Below are 26,114 nucleotides of genomic sequence, written 5' to 3' on the forward strand. Positions count from 1 at the left end.
TCGAGGAGCACCTGCCTGCTCTGTGCAGCTCTGTCCGGTACCACTCCCAACCAGGTGCTGGAGGGAATGGGGTGAAGGGAAGACTCACTTGGATTATACAGGCATCAAAACAGAGAACTCGACTTTAAAAGTGGACACGAGATAGATTTAAATTTGGCAAAGAGAAACAAAACAAAAGGAAGGAATGCTACTTGGAATGTAGCGTCATGTGCTACACGCACAGTCAGAGTCTTGACGAAGAATGTCCCAATTTCTCGCGATGAATCGCAGCAGAAAGTCGAGCAGTGTCGGGCACCACGTAGGGAGTCGCAAGCATTCCCTCATCAAACAGACCGACGAAGTGGTAGAAAGCCGGTCACGCCACAGCAGCTCTCACCGTAAGTGGAATATGGTCACATCCACCAAACTCTAGCTGATATAGGAGGAAGGGATGCCAAACCAACATCACCAGTATTCTTTAAATATCAGAATGATCTTATCAGAATGTTTGAATTTCTTCTTGTACTCAAGGCATTTGATGGTACAGCAAAGCATTAAGTTGATTATTTTTTTACTCCTTTTCTTTTGAGATATTTGCCATATTTTTCTACTTCTTCTGACTATATTTCATCTCAACAGTTCTCTCAGTAGATCTCTTTAGCATTTAAAAAAGACTTTAGGCTTTGAATATATGTCTTTTTCAATAGTTTATGTGTACACATGACTGGATGTAATATAAAAGTGGAAATATTTGCAGTGTGGACATTTTGGAGCATTTCGTGGGACTAGAAACTAGTGCAAATATAAAAGCATACAAATATTTTGTTTGATATATCATGAAACACTTAATGTAACATCAAATGTGTTGATTCTGCAGTTAAATATGTTAAGCAAAGTTTGTGTTACCTGGCTGAGCACAAAAAAATTACTCGCTCAAAATTGTTAACTTAAACCGTACAAGCTTCATTACCAAAAAACAGGAGTAGCGGGTTTAAGAAGTTTATGTCTCACAGCTACAGGTATTACAAAGTGTTTCACATTACGTCCACAAATGCAAATCTGCTACCAGAAAATGCTGAAAGGGAAACATGCGTTTAAAAGAACTTTCCACAAAATGATGTCAATGCATTAAAAATCATTGTGATGCTCACTGCATGTTTACATTTTTGCCACCTACTTTTCATGTAATGATGATAAACAGAACTAAAGATGTGGGCGGGATGATGAATAGCAGATCTGTCAGAAATGCGTTTTTTTTTTTAACGTCATGTCATTGACAGAGCTCTTTTGTTACCATTTCAGAATTAAATATTCATGCTTTGTCCCTTTCAATGGCATTTGACCTCCAAGCTACCATGTAACATTGTAATGTACCTGCCGTTCTCCATTGTATGTCTGCTACATCCCTTCTTCCTAGAAAACAATAGGATCCACACCCTTTTGGCACTTTTAAACACCTCCAACAAAGGCAACATCGTCTTACCCTCCAGGTGAAGTGTTTAATCTGTTGTTGTGGCTTTGATGTCTACTTATGTTATTGATTTATCCCAGCTTCTTCCTTTATCCCGCCATAATGGGATGGGACTTCAACCTTTACCTTTTTTTTTCTCGACGAGCAACATTCCCTGAAGGGGTGTAGATTATCGCACATTGCCGACACATTCACTCCCTGTGACATTCGAAGTCCTGTCAGTTTTTGATAGCTGTCAATGGTCCATGAGGGTCTGTGCTGCAGTTTGTGAAGCCAGTTGTCGTTGCTTGCACTATGCCATCGGTGTTCGTGCTGATTGTAGTGCGGGATCTGATAAGTTGTTGGTGATCCCACATCTCCATGGTAACTTGGCATCTACTCTGGATATCATATGGCAGAGTCAAAGGTTCCCATGCATGTTGGCAGAGCTGCAGGTAGGAGCTTTATGTCACTTTAAAGCACATTACTCTCAGACAAGTAATAAAGCACAGCTACAACTGCAGTATACTGTGTAGGACTGTTTGCAGATGTCTGCAGCTACGTATATTCACTAGCATTTGCCCAGACTTCCCTGTGTTGAATAGCGGTACCATTTTTAAAATAGACTTTGGAAAAAATAAGAAATTTGAAATAGTGTCTTTTTATGATGTTTAGACCACTGTAGAAAAAACAGAAGTATTTTTAGTATTTTTGTGAACACATTGGTCTTTCTGCTTCTCAAATTGTACTTTTTGTCATATTTTTCTCTTTTTTTCCCCCTTTTCCTTTTTTTCTTTTTTTTTTTTTTTTTTTTTTTGGGGGGGGGGGGGGAGGCTTCTTTTCATCTACCAGTCTGCCTATACATGTATTTGTACATGTTCCATTCATGCAGACTTGTATGTGTGTAGGAGATTCATGTACATATAAATACATGTTGTAACCCTGGGCTGAATGCAGGAGCATGCACCTTATAAACATAAACTTGGGCATACTTGGGAACATGTGGACAAGGCATTGATAAATATCCATGATCATATGTAAGCTTATGATTTAGAATTGAAAACAGCAATAACAATACAATCCCTTTCGTTCTGACGTTTCCTCTTTTGCAATTTTTTTTTTCTATTGAAGTTGATGGTCAATCTGTGTTACAGGAGAACAGGACTGCACAATGAAGTTCAAAAATAAGAAAGAAAGTGGTAACTTGATTACCCAACTGGACACAAGATAAGTGTCCAAAGGGCCTTACAAGAATGCTGGTATATTTTCCTGTTTGCTATGTGTGTAATGCAATAAGCCAGTTCCTACAATTGATAGTACCACTGTGTGTACATGAGCAGAAAATGGTCATTTATTTATGATGCATGTTGGCTTTTAAATCATATTAACTGACATACATTTCTGTGATGTGATTATTATTTGTGTAATCCATGTATAAATGGAGCTTGTCAGCAAATCTACCTGACAGCAATTAAAACTTAGTATTTGGCAAGATTGATAAAAAAAAAGTCTGTGTATGCATTCAATGCAAGACAGTGAAATGGCTCTTTCCCAAGCATTAAGTAATTTACTAACCTGGTCGCCTGGTAATATTCATTCTTTGTTTGATTGTGATATCAATCAATTGTTTTGTCGGGCAAACTTATGCAATATGTTGCTTTGAAAACAAGAAAATTGCATAATTAACTGAAAAAAAAAGAAAGGTCAGTTGTACAAATGTGCACATTAGCTAATTGTGAGCTGGTTTATTGACACTTCTTACACTCGTATTATTTACATAGCTGTGATGTTCATGCATGTTACTTTGAATTGCATAAGGAACCTCAAACCCATCTGCAACCCCCCCCCCCCAAAAAAAAAAAAAAAAAAAAAAGGTTGCAAAGCATCCTTAAGACTTTGTCATCTGCCAGCAAGACTACATGGTTTGTTAATATATCTTCTTTTCTATTTTCTTATTTTTATATGCTGTTTTAATTTCCACACTCATCTGACAGGAAATGCATGGTTCCATTTGGAGGTTCAAACTTTCCAGTACTGATAATACTGAACAGCCAGCCTAGGCTTTCCTCTGACTCTGAATGAGTGCCGTCAAGACAGAATCAACCTTTCTTTGCCCTGCCTATTGAGGGCACTGTGCATATTTGCATGAAATGCCATTACGGCCTCTTCACTTGTCCGCTCAGGGAGACATCCTCACTTTACAGCATGTTAGGCGCAAGTTTGCGTAGTGAAGCCAGAGTTTACCATTACCATCCACCCGTCCTCCATCGTGGAATCATACACTCTGCCATGTTTGTCTGGAGGTTCGGTATTGGCTTTTAGGGGGAGCTTCTGTGTAGGGGGAAAAAACAAAACAAAATGCACAACTGGAGGTACTGTACACAGTACAGATGCATTAGGGGTGTAATCAGACATGTAGATGACATTAAAAAATACATTATTTTCTTTTTATTATTTTCTACTTCTTTGCTTTTTATGTTCTTTGGTTGTAGTCTCAGGGCTGCCAACATTGGAAACTAGTTGAGAGTGAGACTCCCATAGGCCAATGCTATAATTTAGGAGTCAAAATGAGTGAGATCAACAGAAATGCATGCAAATGAAATAAAGTTTTAGAGTGAGAAAGGACCGAAATGAGTGAGTCTCACTCTCAGTGAGTGAGAGTTGGCAGCCCTGTAGTCTTAGCCTCGGCTTGGAAGCCCTTCTTTCATTCAGTGTATGTTACGGTACATTGAATCCATTTGGATATGAGGGTAATACAGATAATTTGTTGTTAAAAGGACAAAGGTTGAGTTTTTAGTAATTATGCAGTTGACATAATAATTTTCTAAATACATAGTAGTTAGCCTACACATATTGATGATAAATTCTACAGTATTGATAGATCTTAGATGACATGGTATTCATGCAGTTTTAGCGGACTGATACATGCACACACTGTCATCTTCCCAGCAAGAGGCATTGAAGTTGGAGTATCATGTGGTCTGTATACATTGTAAGGCATTTGACCTCCCTGCCAAGCTGGTCTTTGCTGTAAATGAGACATAAATATTTTGTTTCAGGCTATTGTTGACTCCCTTCTCCCTTACCCCTCCATCCCCCCCCCCCCCAAAAAAAAAAAGAAACAACAACAACAACACACATTTTGTTCCTTTGCAGTCCATCTTTAAAGCAAACTATAAAACAAGGCACATTCCAGGTAATATAGCTAATCATTAACATATCTGCAAAGGCTAATCCAAGGCGGTATCCACTTACAGGGTAATGAAATCTGCGGTTCATTGTAACCAGTTGCCTAGCAACTAATCAAACACCATGAATACTTGCTGACGTCCAATGAGGAGTCAATGGCAAAATGTTTAGAGTATCATTAACCTGTGTCGAGTACCACTGGCTGTTTACTGCGCAAAAATCAAAGTCGTAATGAGAACAGTGATCTACCATATTATTTTCCTATCTTGCCGTTTTCAGCTGGGCACTCTCAGGCTTTGCCCCACAAGTGGGAATAGGAGACACTTAGCGTAGTCGATATTAACTCATACATAAGAGGATGAACGAATGTTGTAGTGCTCAGAGATGTGTTAGGATGTGTGTGGAATTATTAGAGTCTCCTTCAACTTGGAACAAACACAATATTTGCTGAACAGGCTTTCATGGCTGCAGATGAATCTCATTGCAGACACTTTTTCCAGTTTGCCCGGGATCTGTTTTACTGAGCTGTGTAAAGTAAACTCAATTTTGCCACTGCCTAAGATCTATACTGTACATAGCAGATTCTGCATTTGACTCGACTGTGTCATTGGTGCATGTTGCTGTTGTGTCATCAAGGATCACAAGTGAAATACTTTTGCCATCATCAGACAATGGACGCTGTTCAAGTGTAATGCCTGCTAGAAACTAAAATCTAACATGTAGGCTCTCCTGCCTGCAGAAACTACGGATGAGGGTTGAACTCTCAAATGTTTCTTCTGAGATGTGATAATTTTGCAAGGACCTGTCACAGAAAGGAAAGTAAATTCTTTTTAAGAACTTAAACTGAGTTGAGGAAGGAGGCTGATGCACATTGATAGTTGATCAACATTGTGAGAGGATCTTTCCACAAGCCCCAGAGAACAGCACCATAACATGTTTCCTGGAGATGCTAGCTTTTCAAAGGTCTGAGATGTTCCGAATGATCCCTCCAAAGTGGATACAAAGCAAAGAGGATGTCTTGTTTGCAGAGAGAAACAAAGGGAGAGCGGTGGAGAGACACCTCTGGGCATTGTTTCTATGCTACTGATGTGCTTTTCTACACCTGATTTGCCAAAAGGCTCAGAGGCCACCCTATTTACTCTGTGCCTGTATCATAGAGACAAGGCTCGGCCCACTCCAAGGGGAGACGAAGACACAATATTGCAGACAGTCCATGAAAAGGTTTCTGCGGGATTACAAGACAACTTGATGTTTGCATATCCTTGGTGTGTGTGTATCAGCTACAACTGGTACCAACTCAACGGTCCTTCATCAACATACTTCAGTGTCTTCATTTCACCACTTGTCTCATTAAGACCAGTCGAGAATTCCTGCAAGATTTATCACGAAAGGGTGGATAAGGTGCACATTTTAACTCATCACAGGGATCATGAAGTGCGCACTCCAGAGACTCTCATGCAACAGGAGTTGTCATTGTATTCAGGAGTCACAAGAACCACTGTGGGAATGACAAGATGATGGAGTATGAAGATTTTGTGTCCTACCATAACTCCAGTGTCATGTTGAAGATGCATTCAGGTGGGACGACGTTATCATGAGCTTGATTTGAGAGGACATCTGTTGCTTCTACACATTGAGTGATTCCTGATCTAAAGAATTTGGTGCTTCTATGGGCAACCGAGGATACAGCTGTACAGCTTGACAACATGACTTTAACTCTATGAAATGAAAGCAGCGCTTACAAGTGTTATTCAGCTCATTATTATATAATTTAATGGATATAGCCAGGATCCTAGACACGACTGAATGACATTCTATGCACATGTGGAGTCCAGGAAGACTACTTCAAACAATCAATGTCCAAATGTTGGGTTTCTCGTTGATTTATCAATGTCACTGAATTGCTGAGCAGCGGCAAAACTTCTTATCAAAACCGTGTTCCGCGATAGGCTGTCTTTTGATCTGTAAAAACGAAAACCATGACAGACAGCAAATCAAAAACTGACCCCAAGGTGGATCGCTCGACCAAGCGTCAGAAGTCCCCAGCCCGTCTCAGTCCCTCCCGGTCTTCCTCCATCAACAGCATCTCCTCCGTTACCACGGGAACCACATCCAGGAAGAGCCGCAACAGCTCCTCCATCAACACTCACATTGTGCAGTTTGTTGGTGCAAGTCAGTAGAACTGGCTCAATTGGATATCTTTTGTCACATTGGTTAAATATCCTGAGCTATTGTACTCTTTTTTTTCTTTAATATCCAGTAGTTCAGGATTGTTTGTTTGTCTTTTTGTTTGCTAGGTTGTTTTGTTTTTGTTTTTGTTTTGTTTTTTGTTGCATGATCAGACCCATTTAGAACCAAACAACTTTGTCATCATGGAATGGAATTGTTTTGTTACAAGGACTAGGAGAAAGAAAATACAGAGAGATTCTAGGCAGACAAATTGGTCCTAGCTGTTCTGTTTTGTTTTGTTTTGTTTTTCATTTTCCTCTTCTTTCTAATGTGATGAACACATTTCTATTTATTTGTGGCACTGGAATGATTCCAAGCAAATTTATACTGTGAAAGTGGACATTTTCAGGATGTGGGCATTTTAGTGCATTTCGCACACATGAATCTAGCAATAACAACGACAAAAGCTCACCAGTATTTTTGTTTTGCACATGTAATATTTCATCTCTTTGATTCTGCAGAATTGAAAATATGAGAAATTCACATTCCCTCGCTAATTGCAAAGAAAAAAAAAACAGTACAACAATTTCTGACTCTGTATGAAAGCTGTAATTTGGGAAGCATTGTAGTATGCTGTAATGTACAAGTGGACATTGTTTGCAGAATTAATTTTGTTGCTTTATGCTTCATAAGTATTCAAAGATGATCATCATACATTTTCTCATGCTGACTGTTGACACTTGTAGCTGGAGAGAAAAGAGGATTATAAAGGAGAAAGGAACATCTTTTTTGCATGTTTTATTTTCATAAAATGTCCAATAGTGCAAACACACAATAGTTTCACTACCACAAAGCATTTCCACATTAATGATGGCCGTTAGGACTTTGGATTCTCACATTTATGACCCTGAGTTTGACCCCAGCCAGGTTCACTCATTCTCCCTTAAACCTCATCATTATCATCATCAGTAAGTCAATGACAATCTAATGTGCAATTTTGCACTTGACTTTCCAATCAACTAGAATGAAATCTACAAATCAGTCATTGTCATTTCTTTGTTACTTCTGTCAAGGGAGGAGATTATGTTTTTGGTGGCATTTGTTTGTCTGTCTATGTGCAAAATAACTCAAAAAGTTGAGAACGGATTTGGCTGAAACTTGCAGGAAAAGCCGATAATGACATGAGGAACAGATGTTTAAATTTTGAAAGTGATCCTGGAATTTTATTAATTTTTGAAGGATTTTTGATCTTTTGACTAACAGGGTCAGTGAACTTGGGCGTTCAAGCTGCGCGTATTTGGGGTTTGCATATACATTCACTAAAGCACATGCTCTACTTGGGCAAGGCACCGCGCAGCTCAAAGCTGTTGACATAAACATAAGGCTTCTATAGTTGGAAATTGGGCGGTTTGCAACATGCATGTATGGGTGAGAATGAGCTGCTTGTCGGAGGTCTGCTCTCTCCAAGTGCTTTTCTAGATTTTTATACTTTTTCTTTTTCCCATTTATCTCTGCAGATAAGCTGAGGAGTAAGAATCGGCGGGAGGGTACCCCCGAGAAGGCAGTGAGCCCCAACAACTCCCAGAGTCTGATTGAGGAGGAGGTGATCCCACCCAGTAAGCAGGTCATCAATGGAGAGGACATCCAGGCTCTGGCCATTGACCCTCAGGAGCTGGCCAAGGTGAGAAGGGGAGACAGCTAGAGATATCAAATGACAATCCCTTTCTCTCTTTTTTCTTTCATCTTCTTGGTCTCTTTCTTCATTATCGTGTCGTTATTCCTCTTATTACATCTCTTTCCTGTTCCTCTTAATTTTTTTTCTCCTGTCTTCACTATCATCTTCTTCTGTAAATTTCTTCATTATAACCTCATCTTCTTCATTGACCATCAGGAGTTTGCCAAGTTGAGAAGAAAGGGATGGGGACAACTAGACATATTAAAAGGACTTTATTTTCTCAGTTCAGTTCAGTTCAAATTTATTTTGTTTTTTTCACAATGAATAATACATTGTATATACAGTTGAACCTCTCGTATCCGGACAAGTCGGGACCGGGCTCATCCGGATAAGGGATTTGGCCGGATGCGGGAGACTCAATGCATTATACATGTACATATACATACACATGTACTGATGTAGCCCATTGTAGTACCACATGTAGTAATGTGTATACTGCAACCTTTTCATTGTTACACTCAGTAACAGACCCCAAAATAGAGGTTCGTGTTTGCAAGAATGAAATCATTTTCTTTTATAAATTCTTGGGATGATTTACCTAAATAATTGTTAAGAAATGTATCAAGTATATGTAATTCATGTGTGTTTGTGTAGGAGTTCTCAAGGAGTTGGGAATCCCCCTTTCCTCCCGTAATTATTTTCAAAAAAATCACGGCGAGATTGCGTCCGTATAATAGAGAGATCCGGATAAAGGGAGGCCGGATAAGAGAGGTTCAACTGTATAAACGTAAATTTCACTTTATTCAGTGACAAAAATGATGCATGTAAATTTATACAAAGAAAACAATGTTAAAAACTTGCAGTAAGGATACATTCTCTCGTCCTCATCTTCTTGTGTGTCCTTTTCTTCGTTATCTTTCCCTTATTCCTCATTCTACTTATTTTTTTTTTCTTCTTGCTCTATATTTTGCTCCTTTCTATCTTCATTATTTTTTCCTGTAGATTCTGCCATTATTATCCTTCTTCTGTAAATTTCTTTATTGTAACCTCATCTTTTTTATTGATCCTTAGGAGCTGGCCGGAGTGAAAAGGGGGATACATCTGTAGCTAATAATACCAAAGGAATATCACTTTCTATATTTCTCTTCTTCTGGATTTCTCTCTTCATTATCAACAAATGTCATCGGTACTTGTTGGAAGCTATAGCCTTTCCAAATTTCACGCTACCACCAAATTGTAAGAAGCAACAGTTTTGATAGAATATACCAGTCTCTGTTTATAGCTTAATAATGTTATCTTCATTTATCAAAGCTCATGAGCTCAGACAATGATCTGAAGGTCTTAACACAGTCCAGGGGTTGTAGATCCAGGAATTCCGTAAGGGGGGGGGGGGGGGGGGCGCAAACAATATTTCTAGTGCTACTTTTGGGTTTCATCTCATTTAGTCATAGAGAGAACACTGTCACTTGTATCAACTTTGTAGTTATGATGACTGTGATATTGATATCTTTTTATGCGATGGGGCCAGAGAAGTTTAAGGTTAATTCTTGACCATTCATCCCCTCTAGATGCGAGCTCCAAAGCCTCCCCAGTCACCCAAGGTGCGCCCCAGCTCCGTCAAGGTGACAGTGAGAAAGATGAAGCCCCAGTCAGAGCTGGACAAGCCCAAGACCAAGCCCATCCTGATCGCCAAACCAGCCCCGCCCAATGCCCCCTTAATGAAGGACGACTTCCATGGTATGTTGGGACACGCCCATTTTGTGAGACTATCCTTCATGAAATTCCATATTTAATCAGCACAGACAGTACTGTACAACCAGAAATATTTGAAACTTTTATGAATTGGAGCGGACAGTCTTTTTTACGGCATGAAACTTTCGCAAATCACCACTGGCATGCAATGCGTTGTGTAGGCAAACACTCTTGTGTGCACTTTATTTTCATGAATCTTTGCCCCACGCAAAATTCACAAAAGTTTCATGCACACGAAAATTTTTGATTTTACTGTTTCTCAGTTTTGATGTCAGTGCTATCCTTATTGAGAGTGTCAGTTTGAAAATTGTAATAATAATGATAATAATGATAATAATATTAAATCATCATCATCATTATCATCATCATCAACAGTGCTTACATGTACAGACTGTATATAGCACATGACATAGGGTGCATAATGTTATGTGCTCGAAAAATGGAAAGATTATACAAAAACATATAATTCCAATTACAATGTTACTTACAACGTAAGTACACGCTTGTAACATTTTGATACCAAATTTTCTGTCAGCATTAAGTCGTGCATTGAGGGTCTATGCCTCATTTTACTTTGCAGTGGAGAGAATTTCAGAAAAAAAGAAAAATTCATGCAAACTTCACACTAACTCAGATTTTAATGTCATGTTGGGAGATGGCTTGACACTGCATCATATTAGATACAAACTGTCTACATGATTCACTCAATGAGATACATTTGTACTATGTATAGGTATGGATGTGGATATATCCTGTAGGGGGCTGGAAACAAGATGATGGCAGATATCTAATATCATTTTAAAATACAGGTGTATGGGTGATTGTCTTTGTGTCATTATCTGCTAATATGAGACCAGTCGATATATTCTATTTCACTTTCTTTCTTACCCCTGATGTCCTTCCTATTCCACTGTGGTCACACTACAGGTTGTGAAGGGCCACGGTTTGACTCGACAGGTAACATCGTGCCCCATAGCATCCTTGGTACTGTGGACGACTTCAAGAAGGAGGCGGTTGACAGAGGCCATGTCGAGGTACACTGAACACTTAACACCAAACATGGAACACTAACACCATTAATAGGAGATATTCTCTACTTTATCCTCTACCTTCATCTACACCTTTGGGCTTAAAACCTACACATTCAACATAACAGTAGCCAGTGGTATTTAATCATACTTTAGTATCCCAAAATTTTGACAAAAACCAGCAGTCAAATATAAGCAATTACTGTCAAAGCTGTTATCTTCGTGAGCTAGGGCTTAATTTTCTCAAATTTCGCGAATCACTGTTGGGTCGCGAAAACAACATCTCACAAAAATGTCTGTGACCTCCTCATTCGCAAAAATATCTGTATGCAAAAAAAAACAAAAACCAGCTTTTACAGTAGATGATCCCCACAAATAATTAATTTGAATGTCTCCACTTCCCTGCTACCAGTGTTACATGTGGTATCAACCCTAGAGTACACAATATGGATTCTTCCTTTGGCATAATCAGCCTCTTTTACAACCGCTGTTGGTGGCATTGCTTTATGGAATATATTCTGTATTTCACTGTCATACCAGATGGCCGAGGACCACCCCATAGAGCCCCGCCCACGGACCCCAGCTGTCAAGCCGGAGTATAGCAAGAAGGTGGTGCCCAAGCCCCGGGACCCCTTCATGGATGAGAACAGGGCCCTGATGAACTGGCACCAAAAGATGATCGAAAGGAAGAAGACACAGGGCTACATCTCGAGTGAGTTCATCATTATATATTGTTTCCTCTACCTCAGTGAACAGTCATCTTTGTTCTTCTTTTTTTTTTTCATTTCTTTGCCTCTTTAAAGGAATTGTTCAGTGGAAATGCATGTTGACTTCTATTGAGTCGTAATACTCTAATCATCACTTGTGTGGCAAAAAGATATGTTGATATATGCCATACAGGGTATATTTTGTAATAATTTTTCAGCTGTTGTTTTTTACTACTTGGTTACACCAGCAAAAAAAAAAAAATCCAAACCAAGATTCTGTTGATGACATCATCTGTCAATTATTGCTAAAGCACTAATATGATTAACAAAAGACACTGAATGCACATTCCCGTAGACTGAGCATAGCTTTCCTGTTTCCCTGCAGTGTCTTTTTGTTGCTGTAATTCAAAGAGGATGCTAGCATCTCAGTCCTATCAATTTCAGCCAAGGAAGAGGAACAAGGATACAATAATAGACAAATGGTCTATGATGCTAGGAAGTCCAAACAGCTTTTCAGCGACGAGAACACACAGAGGGCTGAAGTACTGTACCGTGTAATGCTAGACTCCTATCAAAGCTATGACTAAATGTATACCCTTGTCTATCTCCCCAACCCCTCCCCTCCCACCATCGCTTCCTCCAAACCAGAGCTGCTCCAAAAACCACCTGAGATGCTGGTTATGAACCAGGCAGAGGAGTTCCGAGAGACCCAGGAGCAGCGCTACTTGATTGACAGGTCTATCCCAGCTGTAGACTATGGCAAGGGATGTAAGTACTGTGTAATAAGTATAAGTATGTACTAATATAAAAACATTTAAATTTTGTTTTTGTTTGCAAACTTTGTGACAAGTTGGGAGATGATAAGGTCATGAAGTCACTTATTTTCATATTTATATCGATTATTCAAAACCTTTATTTTTTCTGTGTGTGAAATTTGGTAACTTCCTTAATTCTTATCTGAGTTTGATAATTTCTTCTTTTCTTTGCCAAAGACACAGTTGACAAGTCTCCCTGATTCTGCAGGACGCTCCCTCAAAAATTGAAAAGATCTCTTCATACCCTGGCATGAAATACAAACAAACGCTCCCATGACTTGACTTTAGAATTACTTTTGCCAATTGAGATGCATCTGACGTATCACACAAATATCACCCTGATTGCTCTTTAGAAACCACCCCCCCCCCCCATTTCGATGTGTCAATGTCAGCAGTCTTGCATAAATTATGAAGTGTTCTTAATATAAACTTGTCAAATTGTTTGTTGAGTTTTAAAGGTAGGGAATCCCATTTGCATGCCTTAAATGAAGAGTTGTATAAATACAGTGGTATGTGGAAGAGAGTATCATTTTAGAAACTCCCATAAAGTATTGAAAGTGGAAGGTAACATTTAGTACATTTTTACTGACTGTTAGATTTTGAATTGAATTTTTTTCGGGGCTCGCCGTAAATTCCAGTACATTACTAGGCTACCTTTGCACACCCATGCACTGCATGTGTGTCCATCATGTATATTTTGTGAAGAAAATTCATCAAAACTTACAAACATTTCTATTATACATTCTTGCCACACACTCTATATGTTATTACATCAGCTCTTATACTTTTAGATTTGTGTTTATAGATAAAAAATACAGAAGACTGCAACAAAAAGGCTTAAGTGTGGCTGACACACAGAACTACTGAGTAGCTGAGTTTTGTGCATTATTCAAATTGTAGATAACTGTTGACTTCCAAATTTCTCAGCAGTGGCCTAAAAAGTCCCCTGAGGTTCATATTTAATGTTTTGCTGCATTTTGGGAGGTCTGTAAAAGGTATCCCCTACCTTTAACGACAGATGACATTCCATTGGAGTTTGAATAGCAATAAAAATATGAGCGTAATAGCAATGATGATCAAGAAATTACTGGAGCGTCACAACTGTACAGGACTAATCACTGACAAGGCCATGGCTTGGGTAGAAGTAATAAATCAATGTTCAATGAATGCAGTTGAAATGTCAAGTGGCTGGTTGATGAATGATTGACAGATTTAGTGCTTTGCAGGAGGAAGTGGGATTGTTGCATGAGATGTAATTCAAGTTAAATTGCTGTTTTATAGTACAGTAGATTCATCTTGTTGTAAATGGAGGTCTGGTATGCAAGGATCATTAATGTGTCTCTTTAGAACTTTGCTGTTGCAATGTTATATTGATTTTTTCCAAGAGGAACTATATACTATATAATGCCTTTAGTTTGGTAATCTGCTGTGAGTTGATATGTATTCATTGTCAATCACTTTAACTTCCACAATATTCCTAGTTTGTAATTTTGACATATTTCAATTGATTGTAAGTGCAAGGAACTTATTCAGTCTACGTATTGTAATACCAATCTTTGGTTGAGACTTTGATTTATTGACTAGATCACCATGATTGATTGATTTTGCAACTGTTATGATTCAACAGCTGAGACCCAGAAAGTCACTGACACTAAGGCTAAATCAGTACTGTGCTTTACCTTTGGTATTTGTAATATGTTGACATTTTTTTTTCTCCGTAGACCGAGTTGGCAGTGAGTTCTGGAAGCAGCAAGAACGGATCGGTGACGACCTTTCAGGAATGCAGTGAGTTATCTCGTTTATTTCATCATTTCTTCTTCTCTCCTCTCAACTCAGATCTCTCATAAAACCTAACACACCAACAGCAAAATCATCACTACTATAAAACAAAGAACAAAACAAAAAGAAAAGTAGAAAAGTGGTAAATGATGCATCAAGAGATTGATTGCAATATCTATATGACATCATAGGAATACACTTAATATAACAGTCTCCTTATTGCACTTTTGACAGTAACTATTTTTTTTAATTCTCTTTTTCTTAGAGGGTGAGATAATATCTTTGAAAAAAGGAAGAAAAAGACAAGTAACACTTACACATAAGGGATTGATTGCAGTGACAAGATGTTGGATCGGATGGTGTGAGTGAGGTTGACACGACATTTGCTCCCGCGACAATTGATCTGGTCTTATTTTCTCCACAGACTTAGGGTTAGGTTTAGGATTATGGTAGGGTTTTAGGTTAAGTTTGATGTGGGGAGTAGGAATACGGTTAGGATTAGGGTTAAATGTTTGTGGGTAGATTTATGTATGGTTTAGCATGCAGATATTTCACGGGAGCAATTGTGGCAAGAGCAAATGTTTTAGAACCATGAGTGAGATACACATGTGTACCACCAGCATCAGTAAATTTGATCTTACTCCATGACAACCTTGCCTCTTTCAGTATGACGCTGACCCAGACGGAGAGGGGCTACCCACCTCCTCCGGAGCACATCGGTCATCCCAAGATGGTTAAGAAGGAGATGGGTAAGTCCAAACACAAGAGAGCAATGATTTGATGACTTGAAAACTTAGATACAACATAATATTGATGCTATAGTCACTGATTCATCATGCATGTATAATCAGGGCCCCGTTTCACTAAAAATGGGAACCATAACGAGCCAAATAATGAACCCATAGTTGGGACAGATTCAGATTAGGGGCCTGTGTCATAAAGAGTTGCAATTCATCTTACCCTTGATTTATTAAATGTAACTCAGTGAATAGAGCGTAAATTCAATGTAGAGTTGGAGTCCTGTTTCATAAGGACACTTACGATTTGTACGCTTTATTTCAAGAAAAATCAAGTGTAACTCTCTGTAGATTAAGCTTTACTTGTAATCAATCGCAAAGTTGTTTATGAAACGCAGTTTGCGATTGTAGACACGCAAGATGAATTCGAAAAATGTGATAAGGTGGGCCCAATACATTGTTTATAGGTACCTTGGTGAAACAGTTGTCTGACAAGTAATGGCTAATCCCAAAATTGTCCCTAAGATCAGTTTAATTGAACTAAGGATTGATTTTAGGTCTTAGTGAAACAGTTCCCAGGGCAGGAGAGAACTTGTGAATCAAAGTGTGCCACTGGGGCAGTAAATCTGGTTACTTGTCTAACCCCTTGTATTCTTTGAGTGTTGATTAGCACAGGAAACCCCATAGCATTAATTGTACAAATTGTCCAAAGTCCATCTGGCACAAAAAGTGTTAAAGATCCTACAAAGAGATATATTCAAATTTATGAATGATTTCTAACAGAGCATCTTGCATGGAGGTCATTGATGCCTCAACAAGTTTCTGTGTTAGCTGCCCCAGGAGAGTTTTCTTGATCCTGGTTTCAGATCCAGCTGACACAGATACATTCTTTACATCAGGAGAATTAACATCAGCATAGATTTCCATTGGTTGTAACAAAGCAAAGCATAACTATCAAGGCAATATATAGATGGAACACTTTTTTTTTCTAGATATTTATACTGCATACATTGAAGTTAAAATCTGCACTTCACAAATATTGAATTTCTCGTGTGCATTTTTATTTCCATCAATGATGTTGGCAGAGGTAACATTCAAAAGCATGAGAGAAATTTCACATTGATGTGAGTGTATTTCATGGTAAATTTGATGATGATGAGCATCTGCAGTATGTGATGTAAAATTGTAAACTGCTTGAATGTAAAAAAAAAATACATATATATATATATATACAGTTAAACTCGCCTAAGTCGACGTCGCATATATCGAATAATCGCGCAAGTCGAAGATTTTAAAAAGTCCCGATTTTTCCCCATTGACTTACGTGTATTAATTCACTCACAAGTCGAATTTTTTAAGTCGAATACTTGCCTAAGTCGATGAAATTCCAAGAACACTTTCACGGAAAAACCATTGAATTCACTGTGCCTAAGTCGAATAAGATTTTATTGTGTAATAAATCACTGTCAACATCACGAGACGCCAGTTTTTGTTTACATACAGTATATACCAAAAGAAACTTTGCGTTAATAAACATTAACGTGTCATTAACGCAAGCGGTTTCACCTGAATCGTTGTTATAACGCAAACTAACGATCGTTAAAATTCACGTTTGTAGTAACGATGAGTAACGATCCCAAGCGCAAACTAACGATGTTTCGTTGACATTTACGATAGGTAACGCAAGAACTCACGCGAGATTTTGGCTTCCGTTACCCAGACCTGGTGAAAGGACGACGTATCGCCCCTGCCGAGTGTAGCGATCTATGCCTTATGTACTTAGTCTTTTCGCGAATCGAATCACGATTTCGCGAATGGTTAATAACATTATGCGACCGGGGTCACCAAAAACGCACGCCGGGCCACCAAAAAAAAAGCCGGATGTTTGGCTTCAGTTTTGGAAATGAACAGCGGTAACAATCGGCTCCATAAGACGCTAGAATAAATGTCAGATGTTTGCTCTTAATTTTGGAAATGAATAACGGTAATATTCAATGTGGATAAAGTGTCTTGCTGAAGGGCAAATATCGGGCACACCGCTCTAGCTCTCGGCTCCAGAGTAGACAACATGCATGTACATTATACATGTGTACGCGTGGTGTAACTGTAAGTCGATTTTTTCGACTAACGCACAAGTCGAAACTCGCCTAAGTCGATGTGTTTTGCTCAGTCCCGAGAAGATCGACTTATGCGAGTTTAACTGTATATATATATATATATATATATATATATATATATATATATATATACACACACACACACACATATATACCGGTATATATATATATATATATATATATATATATATATATATATATATATATATATATATATGAAAAATGTGCATGTGTATATGCCATGGTTGTGGCATGTACATGATTTGGACAACACAATCATTAAAGAGAGAATTTGACCAATAATCAGACATCTCCTTCAAGTGTCCCATGACATCTTGTCCTTTGTAAACCTCGCCACATGTCAGGCAATGCCTGGGGTCCAGGCAGGGCGTCGCCAGTCCACTACCCCTGGCACCGCTCCCAGTACCTCAAGGAGCGCAAGAGGCAGCTCCAGCACGTCATGGACGACCTGGATCCATTCAAACCGGTGAGTTTGAACCACGATTCCAATATATATTGTGATTTGTAATCATTGCAACTTATAGTTATCCCAGCTGTCATACCAATAATCATACATTGTAGTTTTCACCATTGCTGACAGGCTACCTGTGCCAATTATCTGAATGTGCAGATATTCACTTGACCAATTTAAACCAATGAGTGGTCCTCTGGCAGCAGTGGTTGTGCCCCTGGGTAAGGCACTGAGGATTGGGGGGGGGGGGGGTATTTAGAGGAGGATTTGAGACCAGTTAAAAGTTTCTCTGAAAAGAATGAGTAAAATGTTATAAGAACTACAGTAAAAATTGGATCAAAACTGGATAAAAATTAGAGAAGTTATGAAATTGTGAAGTTTTGCTAATCATTGACTGTTCTGGAACAGTTGATGCAAATACTTATATGTGTAAGTGTGTGAGCTGATGACATCACCTTACAATTTTCCATCGATTGAGAATTTTATACAAACTACAGAATACAGCAAGTTGTGAAGTGATGACATCATCAACTCCATCATTTGCATATTCATATTGACGGTTCAATAATTTTGTTTTTGTGAAAATCAACAACACTTACAATTTCTTGGCATGATTTTTCGCCAAGTTTGATCAAATTTTCACTGTTGAGCATGTATAATTTTCCTCAGTGACCAAATGAAATAAATCAGTACACATGTACAAACAGAACCCTGTTTTCTGAACAAATTAATGATTGATTTATCAAGATAATAACTCCTGTATTGTAGGAGTTAATTTGTGCATATGAATAGTTATTGAGAAACAAATACCTCCTCTCCCTGTTAATTTCAGGATCTTGAGAACCTGCAGGTGATTGGCTCTAATAAGCCCAAGGAGAAGAAACTGGATGTTTGGACCCGCCCCTCCACTGGGGACCAGAAGGGGGCCTTTAGGATTGGCAGAGGAGGAGATGCCAACGAGTGAGTCACATTAGCAGTAGCCTTTTAACAAGGCCACTCGCTTATATACGCGCTCTCAAAGCGCAATACCCAGTATGAGCAAAACGAGGCAAGCATCAGTGAGCCAACTTTATGCACTGGTTTTGTGTTCCGGTTTCATCATCAAAAACTGACCAAAATTTTAAATGGGAGACAAAGAGACATGACAATAACAACAAAAGCATTTCCCAATTCACAAAATAATTGCGTAGAGGCAGCGCGCACAGTGATGTGACAACTAAAACAAAATTGTTTCGTGCTTTGAGTGGGTGGATAAGTAAGCAAGTCGCTTTGTTTAATGGCCACATTGGCAGCTATTTCTTATGTGTGAAATGTAATACAGTGCACAAGGGGAGGGAAATACACATGTTAGTTGTTAACCTGGTGGTCTCACCTGGCCATCGGAGATTGGACAATTTTGGGATTCAGTGCTAATCTAGAGAAAGTGAAAGAAGACAAACAAGGCCTATTGTTCCCCTGCAGTGATTTTAAACAATTTGTTTCCCTACACACTTAGCCATGACTTGGCAAGCTGTTTGATGGCATGTAATCAACTAACTCAAATTTGGACAAACTCAATCAGGTGTAACACGTTTGACAACCTTACACAATTGGTGGCCATTGTGATACAACAGTGGTCAGTGAGATTGTGTGATTTCTAGTCATTGACAGTTAATCTTTGGACATCTGTGCTGATCGGTAATGAAACTTGAGTATTCCAGTGATATGTCAACTGCCTCTCTATTAAGCATCATTGACCTGTCGAAGACTAGTCCTGAGTATACTCGGGCAGGTGTCTAAAGCCCGCCGCACACTACACGATTTTGCCCCGATTCACCGGTCTTAAGACCTTAAGACTAGAAGTGTGACGTCACAGTCTTGCCATTTTCTAGTCGTACGACTGGGTCTTAGCGCCAATCGTAGAGATTTGACATGTTGAATTTCTACGACCAGTCGGGAGCTTCCAGCCATTCACAATGCAGTAAAATGCAAGCGCACGCAGTGCGCACTGCGCGCGCTTTACAGTCGGGTCGTATAGTGTGCGGTGTCCGGTCGTACGACCGGTCTTAAGACCCAGCTTGGCTTAAGACTTTAAGACCAGTCTGATCGTGTAGTGTGCGGTGGCCTTAAGGGAAATGTGTATCATAGCAAAATTAGCTCGTCCTCAGCGGGGGTTAAAAGATAATCTAGTTTTGCCCGTCAACTAGGAACCCTGTGGAACCAGCCATGCTGGAAGAGGCCATCCCCGAACCCATTGTGGGCCCCGCCCTAAAGTTCAACGGCTACCCCGCCCGCTGGACTGGGGACAGCACCTCCCACAAGGGGCAGGTGGCCTGTAGCTCCAGGGTGACCTTTGAGGCCTTCGCTGGTGTCAGGACCACCTCTCACCTGGAGCTGGTCAACGAAGGGACGACAACCATCTACTATGACTGGAAGGTGAGGAGGAGGGGAAAAGGAATAACTGAAGAGTTTGATCACAAAGGAGTTATTTCCAGTCTTGTTAATTAGAGGTCTTTGCTATTAAAGCATCTAAAAAAATATTATAACATGGGATACTTTTATTTAATCACAATTTCTTTTTGCATAACGAGTGAGGCATCACTGGAAAGGAATTATGTTACAGAATAAAATTCAAATTACTAAAAGTTCCTTTATACTCGGTTCGACAGAAAATCCAAAATGTTACAACGTGGTTTATTTGTACGCAAAATACTTCATATCTTTTGTAAGAAATAAAAAGAAATCGTTACATTTTAGCCAATTTTGTCAATTCTTAAAACAAGCAAAGAAAGTAGACGAATATATGTCTGAGAAAACCAAAGGTTTTGTATCTAATATTAATTGGAATCGTATCTACATTATTTAATTGTTTCGCAGTTACCTGTCAAATTTCGATCATTTGTCTTTATGTACTGCATGTGACATTATTTTATTTTGTGCCTGAATGTTTATATGAATAGATTTTCTTTGTGGAAAAAAAAAAAATCACTGGAAAGGTTTTATTTCACTCTATCTGATGATCAACTAACTTTAAAAATGTTTAAAACTGGTGCTTAACCCATTTTGCGATACAACTCTTCATTTATAGGGAAGAGCGCAGAGTGTATGAAGACATTCTGTACACGGCAGTATTGTATACACTTGTATACATTCAAATACTCAAATTGCAACTTAGCTCTGATGCATGATATACAATTTATCCTGTACAGTTTTCCAGCAGAAGTGTGGGAATAAAATTTTTAATTCATCATAAAGTCCAATCTGTGGATGTGCCATTTGCAGTACTTTTGTCTATAATCATAAAGCTTTGGAAGTATTTGATTGGTAACATTCAGTGACACATTAGCCCATATGCTATCAAGACCTTTGTCTTGTAAAGAAAAAGGTAGTTCTTTGAAGACATTATAAAAAAGCTGCTAAGATGGAGCACTCAAAATTGCCAAATATTTTGGAATGATTGAACATCTTCGTACTTAACAGTACCTTCACAGAGCATTACCATTGATATACATTATAGTTCCTTTTCATCGTTAGTTAGGATATGCATTGAAAACCTTTGTCTACCGTGCAAATATAGCAAACAATCACAATTTTCCCAACATCCTCCTTCCAGAAAATCCCCAAGCTGAACCCCTTTGAGGGATGTTCGACGCCCCGCATCCAGCGCTTCTACTTCAACACCAGCAGTGGTGTGCTACTGCCGGGAGAGAGCCTCCGCTTCCCATTCGTCTTCAAGTCGCCCAACGCCGGAATCTTCTCTGAGACCTGGCAGCTGGAGACACGCCCTGTGGTGTGCGGGGGTGGGGCACTGCAGATCACCCTGAGAGGCGTGGCACTTCAGGAGGACAAGAACCTCAAGCAGCGCAGGGAGATTGAGGTTAGTGGTCTGCCTTCTACAAAGGGGAAGGGGGTGGGCGTGGTTAAGTTTGATGGGGATCAGGGCCCCATTTCATAAAAAGTTGATATGATAGCAACTGTTGCTGGAATGGCAATTGTCATAGTAATGGCAAGAATCCAGCTTCCTGATTGGCTGTTGCTATTGGAAGTTGGTATTCCAGCAATCTTTTATGAAATGGGCCCCTGATCACCCTAAGGGGCATGGTTCATTAGGAGGACACGAACCTCAAGCAGCAGAGGGAGTTTGAGGTAAGTGGTCTACCCTCTACAGAGGGGGAGATGAGGGAGGGTGTGGCTAAGGTTCAAGGGAATCATGTCACCCTAAGGGGTGTGGCACTTCAGGAGGACAAGAATCTCAATTTATTCAAAGAATGTTATCATTGATGGAAATAAGTGAAATATCAGTTCTGTGCAACAAGGTAACAAAAGAAAACGTTTTGATTTTATGTCTGTAAGTATGATGCCTAGTGTGATAGTGATACACAAAAATAGTATTTCATTTCATTTCATTTATTTCCACTTTCATCATTGGATTACAGTTTGCATAAAAAATGAACAAACAAGAATGCATGTTATCAAATATGATAGTGGTGGAATCATGAGAAGCACACGAATAGGCTTATTGAATTATTATCTCATTAACATCTTGAAATGACTGTCGTGGTTATATGTCATGTACTTTTGATATCATTTGAATTGTTCTCCAGATTCATCTTTCATAGTCAATGAGCGAAATCAAAGTAAATACAAGTATTCTTATTTTTCTGTAATTATATGGCAGATAGGAGATTCTCCGTCTTTCTCTCTCTTTCCCATATATGTCTCTAATCCATGTATCTCTCTGTGTCTATATATATATAGAATGAGCTGTTTGCCAAGCAGGCACAGGTGGCGGTCCGTCGAATCCTTGATGAGTTGGTGGACGGGGTACGAACCCCAGACAGAGTCCCCTCCCCTGTCGATGCTTACATCACCAACGAGGAGGTCTTTGAGAGACTTAATCCAGGGGTGAGAATGGATTAGTTTAATCCATTATCATAAAAGTTGCAATTTTTGCTTGAGTAATCTTTTACCCTCATCTGGGTAAGATGAATATTGCGTGTTTCATTCATTTTATTTTAACCAACAGTGAATTTCATTCATTGTCGGTTGTGACAATCTGACGAGAACTTCAAACAGCTCACTGCTGCCACAGTGGTTAACAGTTTTGACAGCACATATTACAGTAAACGGTGAATGGTCTGTATTATGACAGCAAATTCACGTAGTGCTACAGGACGAGCATATGTGAACAAAATATACATTACATATATATTTTGTATCATACATGCCCGTTATGATCTGAACTTCATACAAATTCTTAAAAAATGCAAATTGTCAAATGTATACTTTGTTTTATGTAGTACCTTTTGTTTGAAGGAAATAAAGTATAATTGAATTGAATTGAATCATATTTATGTTTATATTTCTGTTTATCTATCTATCTGTCTATCAATTATATCTATATGTCTATCTATCTATCTATCTATCTGCATATCTATCTATCTATCTATCTCTCCTAACAGTTACACTTCTCCAATGAGGTTGTGAGCCAGCTGAGGCAGCTGTATGTAGAACAGTACCCTGAGGAGGAGAGAGAAGGGGTGGAGTGGGATCTCGATGTGGCCAAGATGAAAGAGGTTAGTGCCACCCTGCAACCAGTCACTGTCGACTGGAACTAGAAGATCAAAAGCACTGAGTCATGGGAATTCAGAACAAAAAAGAAACAAAGCAAAACAAAAACAAAAAGAGAAAAATAAATGATTTGAGGATGCATTTTTCTTTTCTATATTTTCCTTCTGGTGAGGTAATGGTGCCTCTGAAGTAAATTTTTTTTAAAGTTTAACCCTGGCAGGGATAACATACAAGGACATAATGTGATGATGAATGGTTTCATTTTGTAAGTTACTTTCAAGATTGTCTTGACCTTATCAAACTCACATCAAAATCATGTCAAAGTGATTAAGATTTCATTTAATGAAAGATTGTTTTCATTTTGTGGGCATATTTTAACTTTTCTTTAGCTCAGACTCAATCCAAATCATGCAAAAAATGAAAGCAGAGCAAAGCAAACAAACAGCAACAATTTATATCAATCACATCTTTACTAAAATCGTCACTGATACACCTATTTTTGTGATGTTGACAGGAGTTCTTGGCCTTGGAAGATGAGGAACTGAGAGAGGACTTACTGAATAGGATGAACCAGGCTGTCACATCCCTCTACTTCCCTCCCTTTACCCCCATCCAACACCAGATGTACAAAGTGGCGTAAGTATACCCTTCCCCATATACTTAACCTCCTAGCTCTCTCACTTGTCTCTATTTGAGGGGCGATTTACCGAATAGGATGAACCAGGCTGTCACATCCCTCTACTTCCCTCCCTTTACCTCCATCCAGCACCAGATGTACAAAGTGGCGTAAGTTATCCACCAAATTACCTCCTCCCTCACTGGTCTCTGTCTGAGGGAGTATTTATTGAATAGGATGAACCAGGCTGTCACATCCCTCTACTCCCCCCCCCCCCCCCCCTTTACCCCCATCCAGCACCAGATATAGAAAGTGGCGTAAGTTATCCCTCAAATTACCTCCTTCCCCAGCTGTCTATATCTGAAAGAGGATTTACTGAATAGGATGAACTTGTAGTATGATGGACAAAAACCTGGATAGCTGCATAAAGCAAAAGAATGGATTTTTAGTGGCATATGGAGAGAGGGTGGTGGTGTCCACTTCCCTTTTAACTAGTTCCCCTGTTGTTGTAAACAGTTGTAGTAGCAGCAAAGACATATTCCCCCTTTCAATGTTTCCAGATACCAGCTGATGATGGAGAACGTGGACAACATCGTCACCCAGGCCAACAACATCCGCATCAACATGGGCATCCCGGAGAAGGTGGAGGAGCTACCTGATACTGCCGAAAGTAAGTCTTACACCACCTGGTAATAGACTGATCCACCAAGGCAACAAAATCTGCCGTTACTGTGGTGTTGTCCCATGCGCGCACGCAGATGCAAATTCATAATAGATATTGCGACCGGCTTGCACCTGCCGCAATATATACCGGCATAATGCATTCAGGATACACGTGCGTGCTTGGGACACCGTAATGAGGTCAGACTTTAATGCCAGGCTGGATCGGTCCAGAGGGCATTGGAGTAAATTCTTATGAGCAGTGTATATGATATGTATTTCACAAGTGTAGTATTTTGTGAATTGGGACTAATTGATCATTTCATTGGTCAACTTTGTGATCAAGAACTACAGCAAAAGAATGAGAAATACAAGGAATGATCCCTTTGCAGGAAAAGAGTCCCAGTGATTTCCCACCTTCATGATGATACACAGTGCATTTCTGTGTAGAGGGGGCAATATTCTCGCAACTTGATCATTTCATGAATATCAGATGACTTTAATTGCAGAATTCTAAAAGAGTAAAAGCAGCGCCAAATGTATCATCCATAGTCTTGTTGAGGTTACAGACATCTCGTTCATAGAACACCCTGTTTCATCTTTCCACTTGTATTCATCATACATTTGGTATAATATGAATTATTATCTGATAAGAATGTAAACATTCCATTGTGATTAAATGTATATCATATTGCATCTTTGAATATGGCAAATATATCTACTGAAGTTCTAGTCATGAGATAGTGTTCAGAATCTGTATGTATGTGTTTAATAACAATGAAATTATGTTTGACAAGAATATACATGCAAGGCCGAGTTAAAAAAAAAAGAAAAGTGATGTAGGTGGAATTTGTGTAAGGGACTACCGCTACCTCTTAACCTACTGAGGATGAGTTGATGTTGCTATAACATGCATTTCCCGTGGACACATGCCTGAGTATACTTGGGACTAGTCTTCAATGGATTAAAGGACAAATCCACCTTCATATACATTAGGATTGAGAGAATGCTGCAATATTAGTAGAACACATTAGTGAGAGTGTGAGGAAAAATTGGACAATCTGTTCAAAAGTTACGAATATTTCAAGTATCTGCGCAGTCACTGCTGGAAGAGAAGACTACTACAGTGTATGATGTCACATGCGTACAACTATATAAGGAAAATAAAAAGAGAATTTCACAAAATTTTAGTTTTTGAGTAAAGCGCACATTTCTTCGACTTGCTACTGATGTATATTAAGGGTAATATTATTCCCCCTGCCTTCTGAAAGAGAGAAGTCGAGTGTTCTTTTGTTATGCGAGAAAAAATGGAAATATGTTGAATTTTCTTTATTCTTTCTTTATATCGTTGTACTCATGTGACATCACAAGCTATAGTAGTCTTTTCATCCAGCCGTGACTGAGCAGAAACTTCAAAAA

At 39.1% G+C, this 26,114-nt stretch overlaps 1 protein-coding gene across 1 annotated transcript in view; it reads left to right on the forward strand.

The window, feature by feature from the left end:
- The first annotated feature begins 259 nt into the window (after window positions 1-259).
- LOC139722817 (MYCBP-associated protein-like) overlaps window positions 260-26,114 on the forward strand; it is a 31,655-nt gene continuing 5,800 nt past the window's right edge. Inside the window, exons 1-17 of the mRNA XM_071634111.1 lie at window positions 260-377; window positions 6,605-6,790; window positions 8,305-8,468; window positions 10,031-10,199; window positions 11,142-11,248; window positions 11,783-11,954; window positions 12,598-12,717; window positions 14,486-14,549; window positions 15,210-15,292; window positions 17,763-17,884; window positions 18,702-18,829; window positions 20,056-20,284; window positions 21,462-21,725; window positions 22,607-22,753; window positions 23,311-23,424; window positions 23,934-24,055; window positions 24,596-24,705. Of these exons, the coding sequence (XP_071490212.1) occupies window positions 260-377; window positions 6,605-6,790; window positions 8,305-8,468; window positions 10,031-10,199; window positions 11,142-11,248; window positions 11,783-11,954; window positions 12,598-12,717; window positions 14,486-14,549; window positions 15,210-15,292; window positions 17,763-17,884; window positions 18,702-18,829; window positions 20,056-20,284; window positions 21,462-21,725; window positions 22,607-22,753; window positions 23,311-23,424; window positions 23,934-24,055; window positions 24,596-24,705 (2,419 nt within the window). The remainder of the gene's footprint in view (window positions 378-6,604; window positions 6,791-8,304; window positions 8,469-10,030; window positions 10,200-11,141; window positions 11,249-11,782; window positions 11,955-12,597; window positions 12,718-14,485; window positions 14,550-15,209; window positions 15,293-17,762; window positions 17,885-18,701; window positions 18,830-20,055; window positions 20,285-21,461; window positions 21,726-22,606; window positions 22,754-23,310; window positions 23,425-23,933; window positions 24,056-24,595; window positions 24,706-26,114) is intronic.

This window comes from Diadema antillarum, unplaced genomic scaffold (genome assembly GCF_040938485.1).
Source record: "Diadema antillarum isolate AM-2024a unplaced genomic scaffold, OU_Dant_1.0 scf00000172, whole genome shotgun sequence".
In the NCBI taxonomy this organism is placed as follows: Eukaryota; Metazoa; Echinodermata; class Echinoidea; order Diadematoida; family Diadematidae; genus Diadema; species Diadema antillarum.